The following is a 27,213-nucleotide window of genomic DNA, read 5'->3' as shown; positions in this document are numbered from 1 at the left end:
AGTCTCTTACATTCAGAGATGGTGTACCTGGGAACAGTAAGTGCAGTAAACAAATTAAGGTTGGCACCTGGATACTTTGTGGAAGAAAATAGGGATGTGGTACTTGCTTTAATACATCCAGAGCATTTACAGTAGAGATGGGCAACCTTTCGTCATTTGGGACACACTTCTAAATAACGTTTTTGGGCAGCTGAAGACCACAAGATGGCCACCCACAATAATAGACTAGAGACAACTGCTTTCTGAATGGCTGAAATCAACAAAGTAACAATTCTCTATACTGCCTATATTTTATTTTCCTGTAAATTCGGATTTCATAACTTAGCCTTCCCCTTTCCACCCACCCCTTCAGCTGAATGCATGTATTTAAGAAAGTTCATGCAGTAATAAATGCATTCTTTAAGTTGCTTCAGCATTTTGCTGCAGTACACTAAAATGGCTGGCAGTGAGATGGGTGGTGACATAAATTTGAATTATAAATAAATCCCATTGTTCCTCCAAGAGGCTCTTATAATATCCTCCTGTGGCCCTCAGAACAGCTGGGTTTCATTGCTGTGATGGGAATTTGAATCCAGGCTTGGCGGATCCTGGTATGGTACAGTACTGACTGTGCACTTAGAGGGCCATTGCATGCCCCTTCCCCCATGAATCTCTGTCCCTTGGGCATATACATATTTAAAGCAGGAATCAAACTTAAGGAGGTCAGAGAAAGCATTATTTGTGGGAGCTCCCCTCCTGGGAATAGCTTTGTCCCCATCAAGCAAGAGTGGCTTCCACTTTTAGCTTTACAATACTCACTAAAAACATAGCTGTTTTAGAGTCCTTTGGGTATTGATTGATGGAAATCATTGTTGCCAGATGTGTAGATCTGTTATTACATTCATGTAAACAATACTATTGTACTTTATTTCTGCTTTGGTCCAGTCCATTGACCATATTTTTTGGGCCCCACCTACAGTCTGTTTAAGACTGAGGCAGTTTAGACATTTTAGTAATAAATAATAAATAACAACAAACATCAGAACTTGTGCTTGATACAGTGAAGACTTCATAACACATCTGCTGAGACTGTGCAGGATGACAATTACTAAAAGCTGTAATTACAGCTAAGACCTCCCTTACTTCCTTTTTAATAACAGGAAGAAAATGTAACTTTGATCAGCTGCATGCCTTGTCCTCTTAAGTTTCTGGTATTTGCTTTTAGAACTTTTGATTTCCAAGCATGTTTGTTTTTCTCATCTAGAAGATTTACCTGAATTTAATATGCAGTGATGAGTCTCTTTATAGGGAATGTGTATTGTTGTATCCCTGCAACATGCTGCTGAAATACTAAACTGCCGGATTCCTTTCTTTTTTCCTATACATTTTTGTCCTGGGATTATTTTTCCTACTAGTGGTCCCACTGAAATACTGTCTGAAGGGATTCGAGTACAGTGACACAGTTCAGAAGTAACATAAAGTCACAGCTTCATAGTATATTAATAACAGGAAAGTGTCTTTTCAAGGGCATTCTTTCTCTTATGTGGCCCAGAGAAGGAATTAGCTATATTTAGTAATTTTATTTTAAGGTGCTTTGAAACTTCAAGGTTTCTGGTTTGTGCAAAGTTAGAATTATGGTTTAAATTCTAGTTTACTAAACAAATCTATATTTAAGGTTGGTTCACTTGGCATTTTATTATAATTGTACTTTATGTGATAATTCCTGCTTCCTATCTAAATGACAAATAGGAATCAACTCAAGAGAATGTACATTTTAATTTTCAGATGGGGGGTGGGAAGATCACCACATGGCCCATTATCATTTTATTTTTAAATAAAAAATAAGAGAATTCTTACATGCAGCACGACAAATCCGGTGACTTCGAATAGATGCACAGTATCTTTTATTGAGTTGCCTGTGAGTTGCAGAGTACTGAAAAGGCAGGTAAACTAAAGTTTCTTTTGAGTTGAGCTGGCTCCTAATGACTTAATGGACATGTGAATATAGTTATCTTGGCAACAATATTGAAGTAGTTAACTATTGCCTTTTGGGGGGACATTTTTCGGTTTCCCAATTTGACTTCTAGACTTGATATTTCTGGTGGCCTCCAATTTAAAGTCCAACCCTACTTGTATTTTTCTATTATTTCTACTCTGAAAGTGGCTGAGATTCTTTATGGAGTTGCTACTCTTGGGCAGTGTGCAAACATTTGTATTACTTCATGTAGCTGAAATATTGGGACTATATTTTTTATGAGAAGCCAATTATAATTGTATTTATTTGATGCATAATGTGCTATCTTTGTCCTTGTTAAAGCATTTCAATTTAGCATTGTATGGCATCCCATTAAACATTAGAAATTTTTTAAAAAGGATGTCGCCCTCCATTACTATTTCCCAACTTGTATTGGTTCTCTGGTGGATAGTGGGAATTGAAGACTGTAAATTTGAGGCTTTCTGCAGAACAATAGTTAAAATTCAAAATTAATTTATTGCTTGATTAAAAAAGAAAATTAAACGTTGCAACACAGGGATTCAGGTTGATAGGACAATGCTGTTGCCCACGTTGTGTGAACTTTGTACATTTCATCTTGCTCCCAATTTATTCTGATGGATATCTGGCTTATTTACTTGAGTAAAGTCTAGTGAATGCCTGCTCAAATTAGACTTTTATTGCTATATTCTTCCCAGATGGACCTAGGCTACTAGAAAATCAATATCTATTTCCTATCGATTGAAAATTGACTTAGTTTTGTCTTGTTGCTTATTGGTAAGAACGTATGGAAAAACCCTGCTGAATCAAATCAACATTCCTTCAAATTCACAATTCTGATTTCTAGTGCCCATTCAGAAGTGGTTCTAAGAAATGGACAGGCATCTTGTGAAAACAGCAGTCCCTGTCTCCCACCTCCTAACAACTAGTATTCAGTGGCATATGGCCTCACAATAAAGAATATTTCATCCAGCTGACATAATAATGTTGATGGCAACTATATGTTCGGAAGGATCTACTCAAATTCTAGCAAAAATGACCTCTTAGAAAACATGCAGTAAGATAACTTCTGTGTGAAAAAAAGTGTAATAATAGTAAAGCTTATGAAAAAGTTGGAAATCTATACAGTTTTGACCACTCTTGCAGTAACTCTGCCCTTTGAACAATAGGAATATAAACTTGCCGCGTGTTGCCTGGCTAATGATTGCCCTCAGAAATGATAAAAATTAAGGTGGAAGGAAATTAATAGGGGCCATAAAGTTCAAAGGGTCATCTCAGTTTCCCTGCCTTGTTCTAGTTTCTATTGTCCCTCTTCTGGGTCAAGAAAAATGAATAGAATATTCATTTCATTTTGAATTTGAACTGTTTAAAATTTGAAGAGCTCCATTTTGAGTTTGAAGCAGCTGTTTTACATCTGGAAGGGTGTCCTTTGGTCAGTTCAGAAATGTCTTGAATTATCATTTCATCATTCCAGTATCCTTTTTTGTAATTCCCATTAGTATAACTCCACACACTTTGATGGCACAATATAACATTCTTTCCACTGTATTCAAAGCAGCATTCACATCCTCTATGTCCACTTTCCATTCATTCCAGAAAGGTTAGCTTATCTTCTAATATTTTATCTTACAGAACTCATACTTTCTCTTCAGTCATTCTTTGATTCTAGTTTTTATTCCCTTTTCTTCCATGGCTATTTTTCCTACTTCTGGTACTACCAAGAAATGGTCTATCCCACACTGAGAACTTCTCATTATCACTGTATGCTTCAGTAATTCAGGTTTTTATAACAAACATTCATTGTCTTCATCATAAACATTTCACATTTATATTTATTCTATTCCTATGTGTACACATGAATAGATCTAAACCAGATCATTGTTTCTTCAGACCTTTTTCTAAGCAAATACAGTGGAACCTCGGGTTACCAATGCTTCTGTTAATGAACTTTTCGGGTTACGACCAGCTCCGGCCACAAAATTTTGCCTCGGTTTGCGAATTCCGCCTCGGATACGCGGCCATTTTCCCTCCCGTGACACGGTCCGCAGCCATTTTTGCGCCCCTGACACGTGGTCTGCGGCCATTTTCCGCCCCTGACACATGGTCTGCGGCCATTTTTCCACCCCTGACACATGGTCCACGGCCATTTTCCGCCCCTGACACGTGGTCATAGGGAGGGGGACTCTCCCTCCAAGCAATAGCCGCCTCCCTGTCCTCCACACCAGAACGGATTAACAGTAATTACATTGAACCTTATGGGGCAATTTGCTTCAGGTTGCGACCAATTCGGGCTGCGACCAGAGTCACGGAACTAATTAAGTTCGTAACCCAAGGTACCACTGTACTAGCCACCATTCATTTGTGGGTTTCAACACTTTCTCTGTACTCCTGTTCCAATCCATTCATCCCCTTACAGCATAATTTTCCCCCTGTATTTCATTTGTTCATAATGTCACATAGTTTCCCCCAAAACTCATTTCTGACTCTTCCATCATCACCATTCACTGCAATGTAGCATAAAACTATCAGCAGCCAATGGATTCTTACTTTTTATCCATCTTCAACAACCTAGCTTACATCATCACAATTAAATCTACACTTTTATTTCCTTGCATATATTTGCATATATTCATCAACTTCGCTCCATATTGTTAGACTGTCTTCATTCAGATCTATTATCTTTTCTCTTTCTCCTACTTTCACAGACACATAATGCATCTATTTTTCTTTCATTTCATTTCACTTCATTTCATTTTTAATTCATGTTGTTTACTATTTACCCCTCTTACATTCCAAATGACAGTCTTCCTTATACTACAGTTTTCATTAAATGGGTTTACACATATTGACTTTGCCACCTCATGTGGTCGCTCATTATAGCTTTGGTCAGATGAGGCTTTCACATAATGCTTTTAGTAATACAGAAAAGGTATAGACTAGATTCCAGTGTTAGCCGTACCTGTGTCACACACAGCATTCCCAGATACTGGTCAGGATAATATCCATCAATTATGGTGCATTTTGGGCAGTGTGCAGCAAGCACAACCAAACCTTGGTTTTACCACAAGCGTGCTCATGCTTTTCTAATCTAGATCTAAGATCTAGGCTAAGATCTCTAATCTAAAGACTACCTTTAGAAGCCAGCATACTGTTGCTTATGAACATCCCATGAATTGGAACATCCATGCAGTGTCCTGACACAGAGTCAGAATGCATGTCGAGTTTGTGATGGTTCTTTTAGCTGTGAATGATTGTAAGCCCTGTTATTGTAAACTAATGAATTTGATGAATTTCAGTTTGGTTTAATTGAAATTATAACTTTACTTCATAATCACTTTTCTTAAATTGGCCTAAACTAGAGAAGATGAAAAACTGAAAGGCCAGATCTAAATACTCTTTGGAAACTAACCGCACATTAAAGCATTTTTATTTAGGCAAGTCTTTGTGGAAGCAGGTATGAATGCTAAAGTTGTGAGACATACTGAATGTTGCTCTTTATTCATTGTGTTTTAATATGTTTATGTGTTTAATTGTGTTTAATAATAGGATTCTATTGTTTGGTTAGCCTTTGAGCGTATTTGAAAAAGAGGCAGGATATAAATGCCACAAATGAACAAAGCTTTTCAGTACATTTGTGCATAGAACTAGATTAGCTGCAAGTTGTTGCAGTTGACCCGGACCCAAAGCTAGCATTTAGTCATGAGAATTGGAGGCAGGAAATCATTTGGGCTTGTTCAGGAAGTGGGGACAATGTATACTTCCAATATTTTGTTTCTAGAAAAAAAAATAATCCACAAAGAGAAATTTCATCCAAATAAGATATTAAGGGTTAAAGTTTTCCTGTAAATAGTTGCTTGTACATATTTCCTCCTTTTCCTGTCAACCCTTCTTCCTCCTCCTCCCTGTCTTTCTGACATTAAAACCATTAAACTAAACTTGGCAGTACAGCTGTCTTAGATGACTGTAATGCTTCTTTAATATTTTTTAACCTGCTCAATCACTTAAGTAGATCTGTGGCTGTAAGTCTCTAACCTTGTTACAGACTAACTTAATTCTTCCTAATGGTCTTGGTGTAAACCAGCTTAATTATTCCTAATTGTCAAGGTTCATGACTGCTTTTTCTGTTCTCATCTACTTTTTGGAGGCAGATTCTAATAGAGCCCGGATAGTGCTGAGCAATTTCACTCATTAGTAGTGACTAATATTTAGAGCATTATTATTAGGCCAGTACAGTTATTAGGGTCTGAAGCAGAGAAGCATTTTGCAGCGGGTGTGGATGTGATTTGCTGTATCCGTCTGCACTTCCTTAAGGTAGCCTTGAAGTTTTTTGGGCTTGCATGGAAGCCACATGGTACCAGAATGATACATGTTTAAATTAAGGAGGTGCTGACAGAAGGCCACAAACTTGTTTTATTAACTATCAAGTTGCTTTTTTTGTTTTAATTTGTTCAGTTGTGTCTGATTCTTGGAGACTGCCTGGACTAGTGCCTGCAGTTTTCTTGGCAAGGTTTTTCAGAAGTGGTTTGCCATTGCCTCTTTCCTAGGGCTTAGAGAGAGAGACTGGCCCAAGGTCACCCAGTTGGCTTTGTGCCTAGGTGGCACTAAAACTCATGGTCTCCCGGTTTCTAGCCTGATGCCTTAACTGCTACACCAAACTAGCTCTCATTAAGTTGCTAAGAAGGTCTTAAAAGGTGATTGCCTCATTAGGCCTACATGAAGACAGTTCCATAGGTGATCAGATAATCTGATTCTTTTAACTTCTTGTAATTGAAATTCTGTGATGGAATGTATCTACGAAAAGGAGGGTGATGTGGGGGATAGCAACAGAGCAAGGCCACCAGGAAGGGAAAGGAGACAGAAGACAACACAGTCCACAGGAGGAGCGTGGGAAGCATAAGAGGTTCAGGATAGCCACTCCCTAGAATCTCCCAGTTGCAGTAGTACAGATTTAGTCTGGCAAGATTTTGTCTATATGGTGGAAGCAAATAAAGGAACTTAACTCAACTGGACTGTTTCACCATTGTTTCTTGGGCTGGGCCTGACAAATCCTCTGCTTTCAACCATGGACTTCTCTAAAGTCTGAGCTTTTGGAAATGAAAATAATTCACTTTTATCAATATTCACTTTTAAGCAATGTCATGATAGATCTTATCATAATAGATGTTAAGTGTCTAATGCTGTCTTTTGTTTGTATAAATTTAAAATACCCTTTTAAGAAGGTGTTAAGAAATTTTGTGAAGATAATTATCTACTTCTTGTTGGTTTTAAACCTATTTTCCTGTGAATTTCACCAGGAGTTTAATTTACCTGTAAAAATTATCAGAGCAATACAGTTCATGATTTTACTTAATTTTTGTCTTCCTCCCATTGCAGTACCGTTTTTCTAAACATGGCAATAAATTATTTATTTCTTGAATGTCTTAGTTCATTGTTTTGCAGACTCCTTAGTTTAGAAAAATGTAAACTGAATGCTTCTTCAAGCAGTCTTTTTTAGAGGAGGAATTGTAGAGGATTTCTTTTGTAGAGGAATTTGTAGAGGATTGTAGAGGAATTCTTTTGCGTAGGATCTGGAGTGTATTCTATAGAAGAGGCACAGTTAGTTCTAGTTGTACCCTTCTCAGCAGCACATAGGACCCTAGAAAAATAAGCAGCTTTTCTTCATTGAATGGAACCTGGTAGCATTTGCTTGAAATATCAATATGCATTTCCTTCTTTTTCAGATTTAATACTGTGTACAAATGACATGAACGTAAATATCCCACAGTTGGCAGACAGCCTATTCGAAAGGACAACAAACAGTAGCTGGGTGGTAGTGTTCAAATCTCTCATCACAACTCACCATCTAATGGTGTATGGAAATGAGGTAACACCTGCTTCTCTTATACTTCTTCACTTGGTGCCGTGAAACACGCTGGACTCCGTTTCCTATAATTACCAGCAATTGTGGCCAGTAGCTAGGCTGGGGAGAACTGCTTTAGAGATACATGTGGGGTTTTCTTCTTTCTCCATGGTGGCTTTCTTTTCCATTAGGGAGAAGAAAGATAGCTCAAAAACAATTGAAAATATAAAGAAAGGGCTAGCAAATACATGTTTAAGAACAAAATACCAAAGTGTATCTCTTAATCCAATTTATATACAAAACAAGATTGGTATACTTTGGTATAGCAGTGTATTTGCACACTAATTTAAAGGTGCTAAGTCTCGTAGTTTCCAAACAAAAAGCATTCTGAAGTACATTGTATTTTAAATGATACTTGTTAATTATTGTATGATTAAACCATAGTAAATAAAACAGGGATCAGGGAAAAAAGTAACTCTTAAAAATTGCTCATTCATAATTTCTAAAGACATATGGATTTAGGGACATCATATATAATAGAAAGGCGACCATACATATTAATCATGTATATGATTATATACAGATTCAGTTGAGAAAAACATATATTCCACCCCTCCCTGTACTGTAAAGTAAATTCTCTAAACTTAATAAATTAGTTGACAGTTGACTTAAAGTATTTCTGCAGGGTGTATTTTTATTTGTGTACGTGCACATTGAACTGTGGTTCTTGAGCGTTCCATTGTCTCTTTATCCCTGAAGGATATATTTATTTAAGTATACCCTCTTCCTTGAAAGCCAAACTGATAAAACTTTATGAAGTGTGTTCGAAGTTAATTCCTACCTTCATTCAGTTTTCATGTTTGGTTCAGTCTTTATCTGCTGTAAAAAAAAGTTTAGGCGAGGTGAATTCTGAAATCTCTTTTTTTAATGCCAAAATGAAAATGTTTTACCTTCTGTAATCACACTATTCAGAATCTCTTCTGAGGTGTAACATGAATTGTGCCTTTCCATGAATTTTGGCTTCCATTCTCTAAAATAAGAATGTTTTCTTAATGTTTATTAACTCCTTTTAACAAAAAACAGTTTCCCTAGTGTTTCGTAGTAGTGCAACAATTAACAGTAGAGCCATGCTCCAATGATGATACTCTTCTGTGAGTAGAAACAGTGTTTTTTGGTTTGCCTATTTAATGTTGCGTGTACTAACTTGTGTCTCAGGTATATAATCTTGGTAGTGAAAGGGGTGGGGCAAAGAAGTATGTTTACAGAACAGTGATGATACATCATTGTGTGAAATATATCTGGGCTATTAAAATAGTTCCTTACCTCATGTTTCAGTACTACAATAGTTTTATTTATACTGTGTAATTCATGTCTTTGGCATTAGTGAGGACTTTATCGGTAAAGGAACAGGAAGTTGTGGGCTAGTCGAGACTGAAAAATTAATGGGATAGATGTGAGTCATCTGAAATGTGCATCATTAACCACATGGTTAAATTGTGACTGATTAAATGACTAAGGTGGCTTGCCTTAACTGCATACAATCCTCTGCATTGTTCTGAGTAGACCAATGGTGAAATGATCAAGTTTTTAAAGCAAATTGGCTGTGTCTCTTACTTTTAGAGAATGTTTTAGTTACTCTGACAAGATTTGCAATTGATATCACTTTTTATGGGATTGCAGACTGGCAGTTCTTCTCCTAATATTCATTTCTAGAGACCTCTGTTGGTTCACCAAATTTGCTGCCATCTGAAGAACACATGGATTCTCTTTTATATCAAGATCACTATAGCAACTGTTCTTCACTTGTCCAAAGGGGGGAAAATAAGCATTTACTTCTCTGATTGCCCTATAATTCATGCACAACTCAGGATACTTTCAACATTGGTATAGTGGTAGGAATTACTTACAATAGTCTTCTCTAACCTGATGTACAGGCTACAGTTATATGCTGGATTATCAGGATGTTAAATCTCCACTGACAATGAGAAATGAGAAATACATTGAGCTATGTATAACTCCAGCTGAATAACTGAGTCATTTTATTCCTTCCAGCGTTTTACCCAGTATCTGGCTTCCAGAAACACATTGTTTAACTTGAGTAATTTCTTGGACAAAAGTGGATTGCAAGGTAAATTATTTGATCTATGTCAAATAATCCATAACTTTCTAAATTTTCTTATTTACAGTATTCGTTCTCAGCCTTTTGTGTCTTACGTCCAATGAAACGCTCTAGCAGAGGAAGCTGAGTTGCACTATAGTAGAAACTAAAAGCCCCTTTTTTCTGTGAAGAATGTTTATATTTACAGATGTTTTTTTACATTATTAGCAGCCGTGAGTGCTTGCTTGAATAGAAAAACAGAATATAAATCAAAATAAATAATTCATAAAGTGGTTCAAAAATGAGCCTCCTTAAGTTGCTTACAAAGTAATAAAAAGGTAGGAGACAGATGCTGTGAGAGCTTGGAGGTTGAATAGAAAAAGAAAAGGATTGAGGGCAAATACTATACTTTTAGATAAAGGCAGCGGTGTGGAGAAGGAAAGCTGTTGTACCTCCAAATCACTGATATTTGCTGCTTTACAAGATGCATTGAGAAGGGGAAAGGAAATGGCAAAGACTTTCTGTTGCAGTTTTATTCAAGCTAATCGATACAAGTAATCCTCAGTTAACAACCATTCATTTAGGGGCCGTTTGAAGTTACAGTGGTGCTGGAAAAAAAGTGACTTATGACCAGTCCTCGCACTTACGACTTCACAGTGCCCCCGTGGTCATATGATCGTGATCTGGGTGCTTGGCAACCAGCTCGCACTTATGACAGTTGTAGCCTCCTGGGGTCATGTGATCGCCATTTGTGACCTTCCCATCCAGCTTCCAGCAAGCAAAATCATTGGGGAACCATGTGATTCAATTAACAACCACGTGATTCACTTAATAACTGCCACAAAAATGTCAAAAAATTGGGTGCGGTCACGTGATGCCTCACTTGAATTTTCTGGTCCCTATTGTGGTCGTTACATGAGGACTGCCTGTAAGCTGATACTACTGTTTCCAGCTTTGGCTTAGATAAGCAAAATGGGAGTGGGGGTAGGATGGGGGAACTCAAGGCATAATGTCTGAAGTGGTTCTTAGCAAAATATATGTGCTGTTTAATTATTTCACTGATTCAGATACATAACCTAAATTAACCAGTTGGTGATCCTTTGAATGTGATAATGTACCCTTTTAATATTAATATGGTTTCATATAAAATAGGGAATTAACTTGCTTTCTGATTGCTTTCTTTAGGGTATGACATGTCCACATTTATTAGGAGATATAGCAGATACTTGAATGAGAAAGCAGTTTCCTACAGACAAGTAGCTTTTGACTTTACAAAAGTAAAAAGAGGGTAAGTATTTCACAGGGGAGAGTCAGTCACTTGCTGGCTGCTTTTGTTTTAAGCATGCAGAATAATTTAGAATATAAAAATTCAACTAATATGAAGTAATTTTCAAAGCTTCAAGGATTTGATTCTTTCTGAAAGTCAGTCTAGAGATTGCTTAAACAAATAACATTAGTACTACTGTAGCTAATACTGTTATACCGCCGCTCCCCGATTACATCTGCTGGTCCCATCAGATCCAGCAGGGAAGATGTGCTACGCATTCCATCAGCCAAGGACTTGCATTTGGTGGGTCCCAGGAGGCAGGCCTTCTCTGTTGCAGCTCCCTCCTTGTGGAACATTCTCCCCCCTGAAGTTAGGCTCACCCTGTCCCTGCTGTCATTTAGGAAGTCCCTCAAGACCTGGTTGTGTCATCAGGCCTGGGGGTCTTTGGGAACCAGAGACATTCTTAGATGGCTCCACTATGATTGATATTCTGCTCTCTCTATGGGGTTTGCATATTTTAAAATTTAAAATTTTAAAACTTTTGGATAATGTTGCATTTTAATAATCACTGTTTTATCCTTTATAATGATTGTTTTTATCTGTCATTTTGTTCAATTGTTGTACGCCGTCTAGAGTCACTTTGTGTGAGATGGGCAACTATATAAATGTGATATATAAATAAATAAATAAAATAATACCGCCCCTACTAAAAATCCACCATGATAATATGCAACAGATCAAAAACAGAACAATAACACTATACAAACAGTGAAAACGAACAGCAAAATTAATACACAATGAAATGTATAAACTGTTGCTGAAATTTGAAATGGAGGATGAACAAGTGAAAGAATGATAAAATGGGCTAAGAATTTTGGATATAACATATTGTTGGAACAATGAGAAAATATATGGTTAAAAGGATTGAAATTCACATTAAATTATAACCTAAAAGAGATTTTTTACAAAATGATGAACCATTGGTATATGACTCCAGAAAAATTATCTAGAATGTATAAAGGTACCTCAAATTTGTGTTGGAAATGTGAACAACATGAAGGGTCATTTTATCATGTTTGATGGATTTGTGGAGCCACCAGAAAATTTTGGTTTCAAATACATAAACTGATAGGATTTTAAAGACTAAAATTCAACTGAAACTAGAACTTTTTTGTTGGGATTAATGGGAAGACAACTAGAAAAAAGCCATGGAATATTATTTCTGTATTTGATCACTGCTATGACACAATTATATGCACAAAAATGGAAAGATTCTGAAATACCCAAAATGAAGGAATGGTTGGTGAAGATGATGGACTAACAGAGATGGCAAAATTAACTTGTTTGCTTAGAGAAAGATCAACTACTACATTTATTAGTGACTGGAAGCTCCTTATGGACTTTTTGCTGAAAAAAGAAAAATATGGACTGATGATTTATAGATTAGCTAATTAGGGTAGATTATAGAAAGAAGGAAACTTAAATGTAACCTTTGAGAGAGAGGGTAAAATATAAATATAACTGCTGTTAAGAAGATTGAAGCCCCTCCTTTCTTATTCTTTTTTTTCCTTTTTCCTTTTTTTATATCATTTTTTATTTCTTTTTCACGTTTGCATACTTTTCTCTATTTCTGTTATCTTTAACTTGAAATTTGTATTGTTTTTACTCTCTGGAAAAACTTCTTTAATAAAAATTTTATATACACACACACACACACAGAGAAATAAATTAATATACAGTGAACACAGATTTTTTTTAAACTATGGTGTATTCTACCAAGCACTCAGGCACTTTCATTTTCTTAGATGCCTTGTGTTTGCTTCAAGAAAAGTAAATATGTGCTTCGGGGAAAGTAAAAAACCTTGATGATTAGGTTCATGAAGTCGCGATCTGGGTAGTTGGCACAATTGATCTGAAAATACATGGCATCAGAAAAACATGCATGTGCAAATTTTGGACTATAGCCAGAGCTTCGAATTGGATGGAAGTTGGGGAGGGGGGAATTCTTGAAAATGTGCCCCAGTTTGTATATTTTAGAATTTTCAACCCAAACTACATAACCAAGTAGTTTTACTGGGTAAAGGGAAGGTGGTTTAGGGATCGAATACAGTCCCCTTGTCTCTCAAATCACTACCCCTTAGTGGAAGACATTACACCAAATCTGTTTCATTAGCTAATTATTTTATTTCCTTTTTTAATAGAGCTGACGGAGTCATGAGGACAATGAATACAGAAAAACTGTTAAAAACTGTACCGATTATACAAAACCAGATGGATGCACTGCTTGATTTCAATGTAAGTTATTTTAGCCACTAATAAAGGAATGTTAGATAGGAGCTTTTAAATTATCAGACTTAACCATGTGGCTTCAGTTTCAGCATACTGAATCTATCTGATCTAAGTTATTTCTCCTTAATGACATCTCAGTGCCCTTTTAAATTTGTGTAAAATAGTAAAAACTTGTGTTTGCCTACAGTTAGTATGTTGGCTTTTGTGTGTATGGAGTGGTAGTTCTTCAGAAATACTGTATAAATTAAGAAGATACATACTACTTGACATAAAAATATACATGTAGCTAAATGTATCGGTGAAGTACTTAAGGTGCACTGTTGGGTCAGGGAAAATAGATTTTATATATCGGCAGTAGTTGTCAGAGTCTGCACACTCAATCACTAGTAGCTGGGTTAAAATGTTTTATTCAAACATGGTTTGGGTTACCACTGTTTAGAACCCAAACCATGGTTTGAACTTCAAAATGTTCAGGCAAAATATTCTTACAGTTGCTTAAGGTTCTTTAAACATGGCTGATACCTGAATTGAGTAGAAATGCAGAAATGTTAGTAAGCCCAGGTAGAAGACCAAACTTTGTTCCACCGGGTTCTTCCATTAGTGAATCTCATGGGTGAAAACAAATTCCACTGTGCAGTCAAAGCTGAGAAATATAGTTGCTCTAGGCCAGTGTTTTTCAAGCTTGGCAACTTTAAGATGTGTGAACTTCAACTTCCAGAATTCTGGGGGTTGAAGTCCACACATCTTAAAGTTGCCAAGTTTGAAAAACACTGTTCTAGGCATCAGAGGCCCTTGAGCAGTTAGGAGTTATCCCTACCTTTCACTCATTAGAACCAGACTTGGAATTGGGGAATGAAAGTCCTGTTTATTTTAGCACTGGAAAATTGAGGTGCTCAGAACGCCTCAATTTTCTCTCAGCAAAATAGCCATTTCTAACCTCTAATCCAGAAGAAATGCCATCATTACTTGGTATTAGATAGCAGAATTCTGAGCCACACACATTTGAGGGGAAGGGGCAGATTTTTTCCCCCATTGTGCATTATACATAGTTGCATTGTTCTAGATGGATAGCTGCAAATCAGCCTCTCCCAAAGTGGGGCAATATCTGTGAAAGGATATATATTTTAGCACAGTTTTTGCTTAATTGTGAGGTTCGGGAAGGGCTGCAGGTGGGAATGTAAGTAGTTTGTCTTGCAGCAAGCTTGCATTCCCATTTTTACCAGTAAAAGTGCTTAAAGTTAAGTATAAATCATCCTGTTGAAAATTAGCTCATTTGCTGCCAAATTTCTGTGGCATGAGTGCAGGGAGTTTCAGGAACTGTGAGATGCTGGGGGCCACCCTGCCTGAGAAGCTCAGTGCAACTGTAGGGGAAGACCTTCATCTCTGCAAAAATGCAAAGATGGAGAGAGAATGGATGCTCTTCCAGGAGGTGATGGAAGACTTGCTGAGGCACGTAGGATTGTGCATACCAGATATGAGCTAGTACGTAATGCCAAAGGAAGAAATCTCTGTTCTGAATATGAAGCAGAAGATAGATGTGGATGTTTTTCCAGTTTGCTTAGCTTCTTTTCTTGTTTTTGACAGGTCAACAGCAATGAACTTACGAATGGTGTAATTAATGCTGCCTTCATGCTTCTTTTCAAAGATGCCATTAGACTTTTTGCAGCGTATAATGAAGGGATTATTAATTTGCTGGGTAAGAATTTTCTCGGTCACTTACTCTTTGTGCTTAGTAAGGCTGTGAATTTCTTTTTCATTTTCTGCAAGACAATTTCAGACCAGCTTTTAAGAACGGCTTTCTTTACATATAAACAGAAATGTGCCTAAATACAAGCTGATTTGGAATAATTTTGGCATGAACAGTCACGTCTTTAAATTATAATTTTCTTTATGACTAGTCACTACATAATCAAACTGCATTTTTCTCTTTGCTCCTTATTTGTGGAAGGTGGCAATGTTGGTAATAAATTTGATCTTAACACTCTGAGTCAAGGATTTTTACCCATAGAAGAGAAGAATAGGATTGTTGTCATAACCTTGATTTGTCAGATTGATTATGGATAGATGCCAAGTCCCAGAGTAGAGTAAGCAGGCTGTACATGTCCATTTAATAGGAAATATCCTACACACAGTCTTTTGAATTTAATCTTATATTCAGTATTCATACTCCACTGGAGTATTCTGGATCAACTCTATGTGAAGAGGAAATGAAGGCTGGAAAACATGACAATGAATTTGCAATTCATCTCTTTCTGGAGAATTTGAATCTCTAATTTCTGCTTTTCAGACTACATGCAGAGCCAACAGTAGGGGAAAGAGAGTGTCCTCCTGCCCTGCTCTTAATATTCTCAGGATTATTGCAGAAGTAAACAAAACACTTACGTTCTTCACTTACTAATTTTCTGCAACAAGACAGGTCTGGGGTATAATATGGCGTAGCTTTAGCACTGTAAAACTAACTTCAATGGGGCTGCCTGCCAGCCAGTTACATGCATGCCCCTAGCTGTTGCAGAAACCCAAATGCCCACTGGCTCATGTTGCCTGGTAATCAGGTAACATTAAAACTAAGAATATTGGGTTAAACAGAGTAAATAATATGTGTGACTTCTTCAACAATACTTCGTCACAGCGTAAGTTGTCCTTATGTGTGTTCAGGCATGCAGAGTAGGTATGAACAACCCCAAAACTGCATGAGTTATCTCACAATCCCCATACTCCTTTTTTATGATCTCCAGTATCTCCTAAGATCACACTTAACAGCAGCGTAGTTTTTCACAAGTAAAATCAGCTTCTTAAACTCTAGCTGTCATAATCCTGTTTTATTCTTTGAAAAAGGTAGGAGGGTAGAAATTTGCCCAGTTACCTCAGTGTCGTCCTTTGGTCATCCCTCTATCCCAAGCTGCTCCTTGTCACCCAGAAAAATCAAAAACGCACATCTGATTGTAAAAAGGTTGCTTCCCTGCTATATGAATAGTTTTTATGAGTTTTAGTTCCCCATTTGCCCGGTTTGGTTTTATTTTTTTCTTGTCACACTACTTTAACATTTCTGACAACCTAAGTACATGTACTTCCTAGTTGGTGGGTTGTGGGTAGATTTGCAAGGTGACCCCCAGATTAGAGATCGTAGCTTGCATATATATAAGTGCATTGAGCATCTTTTGGGGTAAACCTGGGCTTTGATTGCTCTTTTGCCATGCTGGCCAAACTGATTAGTCCGTACCATTAGCAAGGAATACTGCATGTGGCACAGTTAACATTAAGGCCAGTAACCTTGTCTACACCATCTCTAGTTTATTGAATGTAAATGTGATGTAAAAGGGTCAGTTGACCAAAGCCATGGTGGGCGGTGGAAGTCAGTATAAATGGGACCCTGCCATATGGATGACTGTGACTTGGAATGTAAAAGGAGTAAAGAATATAAATTAATGCATTGAAATGAAAGAAAACAAAAATAGGTATGTTCTGTTTTTGTGAAACTAAGAGAAATGGAAAAGATATAGATATGAATCGAGGTGGCCTGACCTTCTAAAGCAGTATTAATTAATACACACAAGTAAATGAAAGTGTAGGTTTAATTATGAATGAAAGAGAGAAAATTTATGCCAGAAAGTAAGAAGTGGTGTCATCTAAACTGTCGTGGGTGCGTATGAAGGTAGGAATGCGTAATTTGGTGATCATTTTGTGTTAGTGAAGAATGAGTTTTGGGAAATCCTGTGTAACTTTTTAAATAAATGCAATCAAAGGAAAAATTATTCTCTTAGGCGACATAGATAAATGGTGGGAAGAAGATGAGAGAGTACAGAGAAAATGTTTGGGCCATTGTGAAATCCATTAATGAATGAGAATCGTGTCTAGAGAGTAACTGCTTAGAAAACAGTCTATTTGTATTAACAATCAGGTTTAAATATGTTAGTATTTAATATAGCAAAGTATTTTACTGTATTTTCATATAGCAAAGGAATGGATATAAATCTCGAAGTATGATTTGTCTGTTTATGTTGAGCTATTAAGAGAGTTAGTGAATGATACAAGGATGATAAGAGGTTATGAATGTGAGACACGCCATTTCTTGATAGTGTCAGAAGTGGTTCAGAAGTAGAAAATGGCTATGGAAGAAAAGGAAAGAAATGAAAAACTAGAATGAAAGTAGAACTGCGGGAAGAGAAAGTACTAGTCCGTTATGGAAGAACTATAAACTAACCTTTCAAAGGAATGAATGGAAAATGGAAATAAAGGATATGGAAGCTGCTTTGAACAGAGTGAAAAGATTTATGCTACTGAAAGCAGGTGAAGTTATGCTAATGAGTAGTACGAAAAAGGATGGTTGATGGAATGAAAAATGCATGGGCGAGAAAAATATGCACATAGGAAAATGATTGCTGCATATGGAAGAAATAGTTGCAAAGAAGGCAGTTGAAGAAAGCAAGAAATGGTTAGGCTTAAAAGAGATACAGAAAATTCAGAATAATTTTGATGGAAAAAAATTTTGTTTTGGAAGTGGTAAAGAGGGCTAAACAAGGCGCCTGCAGCAGTGTGAGTGAGATTCAGAATGTTAAATTTTTAAATTGTTATTTATTTATTATTATTTATTTAAATATATCGGCCACCTAACTCCAGTTAAATTAAAATTTAAATTAAAAATGAAAGTGATACAGTTATTTTGGAAGAACTGAAGTGAGGGAATGCTGGAAGGTATATTTTAGAGATTAGCATTAGAATGATAATACTTTGAAGAGTACTAAAATGAGGAAAAGGAAGTCATAAATGTTGATTATGAGGATGTTGGAAAATGAGAAGGTTGCAGGTCTAAATGGTTTAACTAGAAAAATGTTAAATTATATTACTGTGGTTTGCCTATGGAGAACTAGTGCGACTTGTTTAACATACACATGAGGGTTGTATCTGCATCTGATGACTGGAAGAATGCTGTTACTGTTTTCCTAAACAAAGAGGAAGGTAGCAAGAGTGGACGCAAAACTACAGAGAAATTAAATGGTTAAGCCTACTTGGGAAGGTGTTGGGCAGAATTTTGATTAAAAAGTTAGAAGGGGTGATAATGGACAACATTTGAGAAGTGCAGTACCACTCTTCCAAGCAAGGGATGTGCAGATCAGATTTTTGCTTTTCAGCAGGTCATTCAGAAACGTATGAATATGAAAGTGTACCATATATTTAGTGAAAGCATACAATAAACTGAATAGGCTTGAATTATGGAACATTTGGCATTAATATGGAGGTGAATGTTGGTTATGGAATGCAGTAAGAGCAGTATATGATGGAAATAAAGCATGCATGAAATTCAATTGAATGTTTAGCAAGCAATTCAACATGGATAGGGAGCAAGGCAAGAGTGTATGATGTCCCCTTGGTTATCTAATGTGTTTATAGATCAGTGTGTAAGAAACCTTTATATGTAATTATGTGAAATGTGTAAGAAACAACTTACTTGTGTTGGTTGGGGATGTGAATATACTTTGATATGCAGGTAAAGTGGTAGTGTTGGCTAAGAACCTGTGGTTTGCCACTAATGCTAGATTGTATGATGCTATGAAGAATAGGGATCTGAAAATCGATGTTTTAAGGACCAGGGTATTAGTTGTGCTTGACAGAGAAAATGGAGTAAACAATTAAGTCACACATAAATGATAAAAACTAGAGCAACTAGTTTTAATGTAGCCTTGAATAAAGGTTTCCAGTTTGTTGCATGTAGCATTTTTTTATTGAAGGGTAATCTTGGTGATGTTTTTAGAGCAACTTAAATATACATTTATGCTGCAGGATTTCATTTTGCTATTTCGTATAAACACAGGCTTTTTTAGAGTTCTAATTTTAAATAATTACCTGTTTGAATTTAATTCAATCTCATGTCCCACTGTTTCTTATTTTGGAACTGTTGTTCCTGTATCAGATCTCCAAAATACATAGACAACCTGCAAGGAACTGTTTGTGAGGTTTAAAATTTAATACAGTGAAGAGTTGTGAAACTGATGAACATCCTTGACCTTTGTAACTATGTAATACCCAGACTTTTACATGCTGTAAACAGGAAGAAGATTATCCCCACTGCTCTCATTTTTAAAAATTTCTTTCTGCAGAAAAATACTTTGACATGAAAAAGAATCAGTGCAAGGAAGCCCTTGACATATATAAGAAGTTTCTGACTAGGATGGCAAGAATTTCTGAGTTTCTCAAAGTTGCAGAGGTAAAAATTGCTTAATCCATAACGAATATTGTTACTCATATTGACTGGATGCTATTGTTGAGAATTTATGGAGTGTTTAAAGACTTGATTGAAAGCTTAGGTTAAACCACACTAGACAGAAGTCCAATGGAAGTATTGGGAATATTAATATTGGTACAGATTCAGCACCAATATTTTTGTGAATGTTTCACTCAAGAAGGCTGCTTTCCAAACAATGAATTATTTTTCAAATTTATCATTGTATTACCATATTTTCTGGGCAACTTGTAGACTGAAACACTAATAAAATCCAATAAATTGCTGAACCTGTGGTTAAAAGCATAGAATTTTAAACAGGTTCTAGTCTGGAAAGAAGAAAAAGTAAGGCTGGATGAACAAAAATATTAATTAAGGTGCTGAAAATATTATCTGTTGTATTTGTGTGCAAGGAAGATAACAGTGAAATTAAAACAATCTGTCCCCACTCAAAAAATACAGAAAAAAATCCTATGCAATGCCAATATGGGGTGCTAGTTCCAACTAACACCAGACCTAGAGATATTTTTTTCTTGCCCAAGAAATGTATATATGGGACATAGGCACACTCTTGACCAGAACTCTTATTAGAAGCCATATTCAAATAGTAAGCAAGGCTAGGCTATAAATATTTATATATACACACACAATTGATTAAAATTGTCTTTGAAACTAGATACTCCATTTATAAAATTAAGTGAATCCCCATCATACTGCAATGTAATACATTCCCCTCCCTCCCAGCCAAAAAGGAGAAGGAAAAAAATACAAGGTGGAGATGGGTTAAAGGGAAAGGGGAGTACATTCTGAGAAGTAAGCAAATCATACGGTCAGAGACCTCCATGCTGATGCATCTGATCATTTCACCTCTTATCAATTCTTTTTTCCCCCCTTTCTCCCAGTAAGTTATGGTCTTATAAGCAAAACATAAGCAGTCCCTCTCAAATAATAGATTTGGGGAGAAGGAAAAATTCTTATCTAAATGATGTCAGGTGACTCTCATTGGCATGGCTATTACAGAACTAGAATGCCACCCCCAAAATGCCACCTCATTTAATAAAGGCACTTGGACCAGAGGCTCTACTTTCTGTTGGATCTGTACAGGTAGGCAATAACAAACCATAAAACAATGTCACAGCCATCTTTCCTTGGGTGGTTCTATCTGTTCACCTTCATCTAATCCACTTCTGTGCCCAAGCACTTCTTAGTATAGCTTTAGCTGTGACTGATGAAAAGGAAATCTTTACTCATCTGAAGTCAGATTACACCTTGGCTTAAAATCTTTGGGTAATCTCTGATGTAGATGCAAAACTGCTAGGAAAGAGCATATGTTAACTGAATGGATCTTTTACATTGGTATTCATCCAAGTACCTTGTCTTTACGTGTATTACGTGAGAAGGCTGTAATCTGGGAAGGTCAGAACACAGTTTTCCTCCCAAAGAAATATGATAATTCTACAGTGGTTACTGCTGCAATATCATTGTTCAGTCGTTATAGTCTTCTGATAGAGTTTCATTCATGGCTGCTGTGTTAATTTTATAGAACAAAAGTAGGGGTGGATGATAAGAATGGAATACCTATCCTTTTACTGTTTTGATCTCCAGTGCCCTGTTCCCCAAGCTCTAAATTATTAGGTGTCAAAAGTTATACCTGTCTGCTGGTCTCCTCTCCCTGTGGTGACCATTTTTGCAGAGAAGAGGCTTAAGAATTTTATTTAGAATTCTGTTCTTAAGTGATTGCACAGAAAGACAGAGGAAGGGACTACAAAAGACCGTTTGGTTTAACTTTTCTGAGCCTGTGTGCTAGAGGAAGGCTGTCTTTCTTCACCCCTAGGAACTTGACTTAATTTGTCAAAATTAATTAATTAAAAGATCCATGCTACCAATTTCCTTGCTTACCATTTTACAAAGGTATAATAAACACTGCTATAAAAGCATTAGTATAATACTAGAGAACCCGTGACCTGTTGGGTTCACGTTTTAGAGATATTTCCTTACCAAAACAGAGAAACAGAATGACCATGGGCAGGCAAAAAAGCAGTGGGAGTGGGAGTGACTTCTGACTTCCTGTCGGCTTCCCCATTGACTTTCCTTGTGGAAAGCTGGCAGGGAGTGTCGGAAATCTTCTTTCCTTCCTTCCCTTCCTCCCCCCCTTTCCTTCCTTCCTTCCTTCCTTCCTTCCTTCCTTCCTTCCTTCCTTCCTTCCTTCCTTCCTTCCTTCCTTCCTTCCCTCCCTCCCTCCCTCCCTCCTTCACGAACCCCTGCGCACCCTCCCCGACCTGCGCCACACCCTTGCACACCCTCCCTGTCCCGCGCTGCACTGCCACGCACCTTCCCCAACCAACACCCTCACACACCCTTGCTGACCTCATGCACCCTTCTTGACCCTCACTGCACCTCTCAGACACGCTCTCACACCCTCTCTGACCCACACTGCAGCATTCCTTCCCCCACCCAGCAGCAGCCACTTGCCTGCCTGCTGGTCTTGGACTTGTAACTTTTTGCCAGCTTTCTCACTGACTTTGCTTGTGGAAAGCTGGCAGGGAGTGTCGGCAATCACGATCGAGTTTAGACTTCCTGCTGGCTTCCCTACTGACTTGTGGGAACCCATCAGGGAGTGTTAGAAATGATCATGTGACTGCGGCTGACTGCGGCAGCACGGTGGTGCTGAAGCGGCCACAACTTTGCCAAATTTCAATCCCACAGGAATAACAGTGCTGGATTTTGGACACATTCTGTAAATTAGCCCATTTGAGGTGCCTTGGTTCAAAAATTGTTGCTGTATGGCGCACTGTTTCGCCCAATTGAAGGTTACAGACAGACAGACGTGAGAGTTTTAGTAGTACCATATATAGATAGCGAAACATTTAGATTTAAAAATTTATTACTTATTTTGTAGTCACATTTCAATAGTGCCCCATTTCCAAACAACTCAAGGCAGTTTACAAAGAAGTAAAACCATCATAATAATGATATGACCAAACGCTTAACAGTGTAGTCAGCTGCATCATTCTCACTAAAAGTCCAATATGGTTCGGCCTCCTCCTTAACTGCAGGGAGGGGGCCCACAAACTCCAGTCTACAATAAAGGCCACACCATAGAAAAAGCAGGTTTTTCAATTAACATTTAATGTATTTTGGTGGGATTTGCAAAAGGTGTTTCATTGGGGAGCTAAGAATGTTTTTCCTGAGTTTAACCACTATCTGGAAAAGAGGTTTGGCAAAGAAAAATGCTCTCTGCCCCATCTATTGCTTCTTCCCACAGTTCTTTATAGGTTATTGATCTCATAGCAATAAAAGAAATGTGCACATTTGCAATTCTGCCAGTATTATAGCTCCAGGATACATCAGGTTTTAATCTGAATGTGCCTGTTTGCCTAAAATAAATCATCTTGCTCACAAAAAATCCACCTTTTGATGATTTTGATGAGTTAAGATATTTTGATCTTTACTGTGTATCTGTATTAAAAAATGTTAAATGCAAAGGATGGCAGAACTATCAAGCCTACAACATATTTGTAGTTGTCACTGTGTACACTAGTGGTAGCTACAGTGGTTATTACAGATACGGGTTCTTCATCTGATACACTGAAATAATTGTTTCCCCACTTCTCTTCAGTTTTATTCCTTCTAACGCTATCCACTTGTCAACCATCCTTCTTTCATGATGTTATTATCTCCAGTGAGCTTTCTTCATTGTCTTTAGCCAAACGTGTCTGAGGTCTTAATCTCATTAAATCTCTTTGTTTTTGCAGCAAGTGGGGATAGACAGAGGAGACATACCAGATCTTTCTCAGGTAGATGATTAATTATTGTCTTGGTTGTGCATGTCCATCTTGAGTTGTCATAATCAAAAGCCTTTGGTGTAATTTCAAATATATTTATTGTCACCATATGTATAGGATGGAGAATTTTTTTTAATACAAAAGCAGGGGGACTCACATCTGCAGTTTTACCCATGGTTGAACTTTTACATAGACTACTTTTAGGTTTTTCATGGTTGATCTTTGTGGGGTGGGTTGATATTATGAGTTTTTATTCTCAGGTGCCATTTTCCCCCTTTGGTTTATGTGTTGTGGATTTAAGTTATTGATATTTTTGTTTTATTTTTAAACCTTTGTTGCCACATAGAGTCGTTGTGGTGAGAGGGGTGGGGATTTATTTATTTATTTACCTTAAAATGCTTTGTTCTTGAATGTAAAATCATCTTATTTTGAATTTTTGTATTAAGCTAAAAAACCTCAGTATGTGATTGCCATGCACCAAATAAGATAACCAAGATTTATAGTAATTAATATATTTATTTGGCTTAAAATAGTAATTGCTTTTAAGTTGTATTCCTTGGAATGTGGAATAACTGCCCACTCTTAAATGTGCCATTTGCTTTTTTCTTAAATTTACGATGGCTTTTTAACCCTGTCTGACAATATAATGGAATCCTACATGCTATTTAATACATTTTGGTCATGCTGCAGTAAAGAGCTACTTATTGAATTAGCTGCTAATCATTGGAGGGTGATGATGATGGTACCAATTTATATAGCTGCCCATCTTGCAATTGCAACTAGGCAGCAAATATAGGGTTACAAAACAACCAATAAATAATCCTGCAGATTATGTTTTTTTATGGTTTTCAGTGGTTTTTCTTGCTTTTAATGTTTTTGCATGATTTTTGTTACGTTTTGGGTTGTTTCATATTGTTTTTAAGTTTTTAATTTTGTACACCGCCCAGAGTCGCATATGATAGACAGGCGGCTATATAAACTTACCAAATAAATAAAATAATAGCATCCAAGGACAAACCCAACTCAAACCATAAAAAAAAGGACAGAATCACATTGACGGGCTGGTCAACCACCAGACCCATGCCCCAGGGAATAGACTTGAGGTTGGGAAGGTTGGCATTAAATCTTTTGGATTTTCTAACAGATTGCTGAATTGTTTTGTAGGCACCGAGTAGTCTCCTGGATGCTTTAGAACAGCACTTGGCCTCCTTGGAAGGAAAGAAAATCAAAGATTCCACTGCAGCTAGCAGGCACGTTTCAGATACTCTTTGTAGCCAACTGGGCATTGGGTAGCACACACGCTTCCTCAGATGTGCTTTGAATATTTTGATGACTGTTGTAGCCAGTTCCTTTGCCTGACAAAATTTGGCACAAGCTGCTCTGCTTGCAACAGCAAATAGGAAGTGATATGCAACACTCTCTTATGGGGCAAGACCAATCTGAGCCCTTGTATTTGTGCATATAAAGAGGTTTTGTGGTCATCGTAGACATGAAACTCTGAAATGGTACAGTCTAGAAAAAGCTTGTGTACTTGAATCTGTAGGAGCATGGTGGCTGTAGTTTTCTGTGGTGCGGTGTTGCTTCTGTATCTGTAGAGATCCTTCTGACCTTTAATATTTTATTTCTTACAAAAAGGTGGCTGAACAAAGATGAAATTGCTAATGGCATGCTAGTGCTGAGTACTACTTTTCCCTCTAAAACATTGGGAAATCCCTCTAAAATCCCTCTAAAACAGTGTGGAATTTTGTATCTGCTTATTTCTGCAATTGAGTAATTCTTCCTGAAGAGAAGATTCAGTGAATTTTGCAGGGAATAAGCTCTGGCTGAACCTATTCTTCAGTTACTTCCTTGTCAAATAAACATTTAGCATTTCTTTGCTTCTGTGACATGGGATAATCACTGTTTCAGAGTCTTTATTGCTGATTATTTTACTAAACTCCTGATACAAGCTTATACAAGACGTCCATACCTTACAAACCAAACTTGGAGTGATACAGTTTTTATCTTTCTGATTTTGCCTTTGGCAATACTGGAGCCAAAATAGTTAATTAAAAACATTCCTAGGAAAAGGGGAAGGGAAGGGGAGGAGGAGGAGGAAGAGGAGGAAAAGAAAAAAAAAAGATTAATAGTTTCTGTTTACTCTAGGAGAAGGTGGCTCCCATGGGGATTATCATTTTATTCCCAACAGCAATAATCTGGGATAGGTTTGGCTGAGAGCAACTGGCCTGAAGTCACCCAGTCAATGTTCATGGTTCAAGGTGGACAAGAACCTGGTCTCCCCAGGCATATGCCAACACCTTAACTACTATACAAGCCAAACAAAACAAGATTAAACTTGATACCATATCAAGTTCTCAAGGCTGGACTGGTGATGTTTAATCCCTCTGAAGCCTCATATTATCCTGAGTAGCTTGGTTAAAGCCATGCCTGTGGACCATGCTACATTGGGAACGAACAAAGTCTAATAAATAGGTGGTGTATTAAACTAATATAAAATGTAGTGAATCTTCAGTGCTAGCTTTGGGTTGAAGCAAATATTAATAAATGTATCATTCGTCGCTTCTTACATAGTCTTTAAAAGAAAAGATCTCCAGGAGTATAAATCAGGCAGAGGAACCACTAATTTCTAGGCTACGTCCATCTGCCCACAAAAGGGAAGTTTCTATTTTAAATGCTGAATAAACAAAGTACAATAGAATCCCTTTTCTTGACTATATAACAGTTGGTTTCCTACTGTCGCATTTTCCTAGGGCTACCACACTTTCCAATGCAGTTTCTTCCCTTGCAAGTACTGGCCTGTCTCTCACCAAAGTTGATGAAAGGGAAAAACAAGCTGCGCTAGAGGAAGAACAGGCCCGTTTAAAAGCTCTAAAGGTTGGTGTGATTTTCTTCCTTTAGACCAGTGTTTCTCAGCCTTGCAACTTTAAGATGCGTGGACTTCAATTCCCAGAATTCCCCAGCCACCATGCATTGGTGTCCAAGCATCTTAAAGTTGCCATGGTTGAGAAACACTGCTTTAGATCGATTTCTGTACATACGATGTCCCTTGGTTTGCAGGGGTGAAAGATGAAAAACGGGCTGGATGGATACCTTTTCAAGCTGCGGAACCAATTTTTTTAAAAAAATTCCCAGGACACTTGATCAAGGGGCAAAACTCTAGTGATAGAAAACTGGCTGCATTCTCCCCCTTAGTTTCTCATGAATCTGCATGAAGTACGCTTTGAAAAACCCTGCTCTCCATGATTGGGACTTCAATTTCCATCATCCCCAAATAGCTCATAGCAAGGGAATACGTGAGAGGTAGTCCAGAATTCTCGTGGCCAGAACACAGAAGCCCATTTACTACAAACAACAAATAGCTTACTGCCGATAATAAAGCAGTATTTAGAACTGTCAGTTTGTAGTAGCCTGAGAAATGGAAAGCAGGGTTACCCCACCAGCAATACTAAGACCCTCTCTCTTTGATTTTCCCCTTTCCCTATACTGTATCCACACCAGCTAATCATGATAAAGAATTTTGTAGTATTAAGAACTGATGTCTGAATTTATGTTCTTCTTCTCTCCCCATCACTAGGGAGTGAAGAAGAGGAGGGAGAACAGCAGGGCAACTGGGATTGCCAACTGACCAGTTGAGCAGTACAATCTTAAGTTTCTTTATTAATTCCCCACACATCTCAGTGGGGTTTACTCATTGCAAGCAGCCCACGCAGGAGTTGGGCTATGGGTGTGGGCACATGGGAAGACAG

General features: G+C 37.4%; 1 protein-coding gene across 10 annotated transcripts in view; it reads left to right on the top strand.

Moving 5' to 3' along the window:
• The window catches only part of PICALM (phosphatidylinositol binding clathrin assembly protein), an 82,005-nt gene that overhangs the window by 15,957 nt on the left and 38,835 nt on the right, over nucleotides 1-27,213 (top strand). For all 10 annotated transcript variants that reach the window (XM_088140527.1, XM_088140526.1, XM_088140529.1 and 7 more), the window contains exons 2-10: nucleotides 7,693-7,835; nucleotides 9,864-9,939; nucleotides 11,095-11,197; nucleotides 13,378-13,471; nucleotides 15,050-15,161; nucleotides 19,561-19,667; nucleotides 23,438-23,479; nucleotides 24,632-24,717; nucleotides 26,218-26,341. In XM_088140527.1, the coding sequence (XP_087996653.1) occupies nucleotides 7,716-7,835; nucleotides 9,864-9,939; nucleotides 11,095-11,197; nucleotides 13,378-13,471; nucleotides 15,050-15,161; nucleotides 19,561-19,667; nucleotides 23,438-23,479; nucleotides 24,632-24,717; nucleotides 26,218-26,341 (864 nt within the window). In that variant the 5' untranslated portion in view covers nucleotides 7,693-7,715. The remainder of the gene's footprint in view (nucleotides 1-7,692; nucleotides 7,836-9,863; nucleotides 9,940-11,094; nucleotides 11,198-13,377; nucleotides 13,472-15,049; nucleotides 15,162-19,560; nucleotides 19,668-23,437; nucleotides 23,480-24,631; nucleotides 24,718-26,217; nucleotides 26,342-27,213) is intronic.

The sequence above is a fragment of the Python bivittatus genome, unplaced genomic scaffold (assembly GCF_059951505.1).
Source record: "Python bivittatus isolate LINGU-HERP-01145 unplaced genomic scaffold, Pbiv_v1 ctg000340_np1212, whole genome shotgun sequence".
NCBI lineage: Eukaryota > Metazoa > Chordata > Lepidosauria > Squamata > Pythonidae > Python > Python bivittatus.
Note: the sequence above shows the minus strand (reverse complement) of the source record. Positions and strands in the feature narration are given on the sequence as shown.